Source organism: Sinocyclocheilus rhinocerous, unplaced genomic scaffold, assembly GCF_001515625.1.
Source record: "Sinocyclocheilus rhinocerous isolate Xijiao unplaced genomic scaffold, SAMN03320098_v1.1 scaffold3738, whole genome shotgun sequence".
Taxonomy (NCBI): Eukaryota; Metazoa; Chordata; class Actinopteri; order Cypriniformes; family Cyprinidae; genus Sinocyclocheilus; species Sinocyclocheilus rhinocerous.
In genome coordinates this window covers 64,375-68,547 of record NW_015654497.1, presented here as the reverse complement: position 1 = coordinate 68,547, position 4,173 = coordinate 64,375, and the positions used below count along the sequence as shown (strand labels likewise).

General features: G+C 38.7%; 1 protein-coding gene across 1 annotated transcript in view; it reads right to left on the bottom strand.

Moving 5' to 3' along the window:
• Positions 1–378: 378 nt before the first annotated feature.
• LOC107717183 (NF-kappa-B inhibitor zeta-like) overlaps positions 379–4,173 on the bottom strand; it is a 5,686-nt gene continuing 1,891 nt past the window's right edge. The window contains exons 3-12 of the mRNA XM_016523865.1: positions 3,639–3,760; positions 3,539–3,563; positions 3,411–3,457; positions 2,706–3,307; positions 1,939–2,044; positions 1,703–1,849; positions 1,556–1,616; positions 1,047–1,210; positions 878–955; positions 379–715 (exon numbers count right to left, since the gene is read on the bottom strand). Coding sequence (XP_016379351.1) covers positions 695–715; positions 878–955; positions 1,047–1,210; positions 1,556–1,616; positions 1,703–1,849; positions 1,939–2,044; positions 2,706–3,307; positions 3,411–3,457; positions 3,539–3,563; positions 3,639–3,760 — 1,373 coding nt within the window. The 3' untranslated portion in view covers positions 379–694. The remainder of the gene's footprint in view (positions 716–877; positions 956–1,046; positions 1,211–1,555; positions 1,617–1,702; positions 1,850–1,938; positions 2,045–2,705; positions 3,308–3,410; positions 3,458–3,538; positions 3,564–3,638; positions 3,761–4,173) is intronic.

Below are 4,173 nucleotides of genomic sequence, written 5' to 3'. Positions count from 1 at the left end.
TGACAGAGAAATATATATTTTTTACATCCCAATTGTCTTTACTGTCACTTTTTATCAATTTAATGCATCCTTGCTGAATTTATCTATTAATTTCTTTAAAAAATAAAAATATAAATCTTACTGACCCCAAATGTTTTAATTTGAGAATAAGAATTCACTTGTAACTTTGCAAAAGGGAAAATAACACCAGCAATATGTATATATTTTGTTGTAAGTGCTATTAGGAAACATACAAGTATATTGCTGTGCGAAAGCAAAACGGCCTTTGTACGCCAATATACATAAGCATTACAGTCAATATCAAAACTATTTGCTCTTGGAGCAAATAGGAATGGTGGCATTTGACAGACTCGTAGGTCTTACCACATTTGTATTCCCTTTTAAACATTTTGCTACTCAAATGTAACTAACAGTGGAAGTTTCACAGAAACCAGCTAATGGGCAACCATTGTGTTTTTGCTCCTCACTTTTCACCTGAACACTGAACAAAATCTACGGTTGCATAATACATAGCTTTACCATGACTTGAAGGCTATCCTCATCCTCCTTTTCGTATATATATGTACATTTTGTCTTCAATGGCAGGTAAAAGCTTGTATTCACTCAAAAACATTTACCGTCAGTTAACAGCACTGCCTGGCTTGACAGAAAACAACTCTTGCCAGAAGCAGCCACACATGTAGCCAAACCGCTTCTAATTCATGTTGTTTCTGGCCTGAGAAAAGACAAAATTAAATAATCACACATTTAGAATTACTGCCGTGAAAGAAAAATGTGTCTACAAATGGATGTAAGAGGTTAAAAACATCAGTTTAACACCATATTAAACAAGCTTTTATGCAAAACATCAGTCATCAAAATTAAACATGCCTCACACCTTGATTTCATTTGACTGAAAGAAGGTTGCTTGTTCACACAGCTTGGAATCAACAGTGAACCTATATGAATCCTGAACCTATATGAAAAAAAAACAAAAAACAAAGGAGATGAAACTCCTACTCAAGTGAATCATGTTGGGCTGCAGCATGTCCGTCTCTCATTCTCACCGGAGTGTGTAAATAGCACTCCATTTGAAGGAGGCACTCTAGTGTTTCTATCATCTGCTCCTTGCGAAGGGTGTGCAGTCCGACCCATCCTGCAGGTCCACACAGCTCCAGCTCCCGCACTGTGTGGTTAAGGGCTACTGCCGCACACTGCAGCGCGCTGAGCCCTGCAAAGAAAACACCATGAATCCATGTTCTATACACAGGGTAGAAATACACTTCTAATTAGCCATTTGGCAGATGCTTTGATCAAAAGCAAGTTGAATGTGAAAGCTTATGGATTAAGCCAGGGTTCAAAATGAGCACAAATGTTGCATAATTTAAATAAATTTAAAGTACTGGCTATTGCTGTTTTAGTTGTATGCATATAGTTGTATGTATATATGTGTAATATGTGTGCGTGTGTGTGTATATACCAGCTGATTTTTACAGAAATTAACAAAGCAATAACTGGTTACACAATGCACATTTAAATTATTAGCATAAAGTGAACTAAACTGAACATACAATACCGTTTGCATCTCTTTCCTCCAAATTAATATATACGCCATTTCTCATCAAACCTTTCAGGACCTGTCAAAAAAGATATTTAAAATATGAGTGAATGTGTAGAAGTAGGCTCTCTATGTTAATACTCCAGCACCACATAAAAATTTTACCTCCAAGACTCGAATATATCCATTCTCTGCACTGAGATGAAGACATGTTTTCCCATATCGGTCCTTCGCATTGATATTTGCACCAAGTGACACCAAATCAACCACCATGAAGTGTTGATTCTTCTGTGCAGCAAGATGAAGGGGAGTCTGGGAAGAAAAGCAGGCCCATGCAACATTTATGTGTGTTTGTCGAGTGACTGACACTCAGAGAATATGCATGTATGATAGTTTGTCACCTTTCCCTCTGAATCTTTGATATCTAGTTTCTTCAGAGCCGCCATCCTTCTGGCAATAACATACACAAGGGATCTCTTTCCCTCCTCAACAACTCTGTGTAAAAGACTGTGGAGAGAAAATTAAAGCAGTCACATTCCATCACATGATTTGTTCACTTTTCAATGTCATAGCATCACTAATTGTAAACAGCTGTGTTCAATGGGTGGAGTACTATAGGTCTATTCCACTGAAAGGTAAACCCTGCTTGTCTTTTAATGTGTTTGACAACATTGTCATTTCAACTGGTGTAGTCTTTCAGGATGGTTGTTAGGTTTGTGCGTGCGGCCATTATCAGTATCCATTGTTCAAGTCATTTCATGCAAGAGGGCTTGTTTGAAGACCCTCTGTGCCATTTTTGTTGCTTCAGATTTCAACCGGGTTCCCATTAATCTCTTTTATTCTGCTCTGCTTGAGAACTTAATAATGGGGTTTGTCATAAAGTTGGGAGTGGAAAACTAATGCAGCCGCTTATTGAGTGCGACAGCAACGATGGCAGACCCACTTTCGTTCTTTCTGTATTTCATAAAAAGTTTCAAATGATAAAGGTGGCACTGCAAAAGTACCCTTGCAATTCTTGGTACTTGAAGATTATTTTCAGAAACTGTGTGCATTTTCTTCATTTTTAAAAATTACAGCTGCCTTTGAAAGATTACTCATTAGGATCTGCATGAAGAAACCATCTGCAATGGCTTCAGTGAGTTCTTGAAGTAAAGTAAAACAATCTTACATCCTTCCGTTTCCGTCTACTGCAAAAAGCTCTTGGTCAGATATCCCTTGCAGCAGATTCTCCTCTCTTTCCAGTTGAGTCAAAAAGAAGGTCATACCACTCCATTCCTCGTGCTGAGAATGTGGCCATGGTGGACAGTTCATCGTTTGAGAGGAAACCTCCCAGACTTCTGGGTTGGGACTGGCGTTGAATGACTCTTGTGGGGAGTGCACCTGGTATTCGCATGAGTTGGCAGGAGAGCAGCTCATTCCATATAGACCATCATACCTGTAGTTATCTGACTCATAACTGCTATATTCTTCCTGATTCTCCAAGAAGACATCGGCACCCTGGCTGTAAGTTGGGGATGGGTAGGAGCTGGACACAGAGTGGACAGGGGAGGTCTCAGACGGTACCGAGTAGCTTGGAGACAAAGGTATCTCATTCTCCTGGCCATTTGTGTTCATGAAACCCTGTGGAGATGCATCTTCAACCCAGAACTCTGAAGAGTATGAAGCTGAAGGGCTTTTGTTTGGCAATCTGTATGACTGACAGGTCTTAAGATCCTCCTCCAACACTTCTACTATAATCGCAAGCTCCTCAAGACTTTTTGTTTGATGTTTCTGTAACAGACATGAGAAATGTGTCACAACCTGTCTTTCTAATACCAAAGAAGTTATCAAATAAGGAGCTAGCTCTGCAATGGCAGAAAAAGACGTCACTCACCAGAAAACATCTCCGGTTTCCACCCGTGTTAACGCGTTTCTTATCCCCTTTGGACCAAAAACAGTGCTAATTAGAAACACAATGAGGTTACAATGATTATGCTGATATTTTATATCTCTTAACCTTACCTTTAGATGCCTTAGAATGTTTTTCCTAAAAAAACAGATTTAGAACATGATGTGCCTGCCTTAATATGACCGTAAAAGTCTGTAAGACAAAGAATCATACCTGCAGATCTTTAGGGTCAATCCCCTTGGCTATCCGTATATTTTTGAGCATGTCCCGTACTGGCATTCTCACTCGGACTCCGAGGTATTTCTCTTCAGAAGTGGACTTGTGTTTTTTTGGTCCTAAAGGAACACAGTCCTATTAGTGTTGTAGCAGGCTAACTACGAGACTGCATCCTTCAATACTACACAATGAAAATATAAACCTTTTAATGTTTTCAGTGACATACTGCAACGGGATGCATGTAACGTGATCGAACAGCATGCAAACGCCAATCAAATTTCAGCCAGAAATTAATTTAAAGTAGAATCGATCATATTTATGCTCATGCTAAATCAATACAGTAAACACACTGGTACAGGTCATAACTTCCATAATGACTCCAGATTTTAGGCTTGCTTTTATGAAAATAACAGCATAAGGTGAAATTCTACCTGTAGTTCAGAAGACCAGCTTAGGAATCAACATCAAACTCTCAGCCAACAATTTGGTCAAATTTACGTTTATAAAAGTTTATAAAATAAATAAATAAATA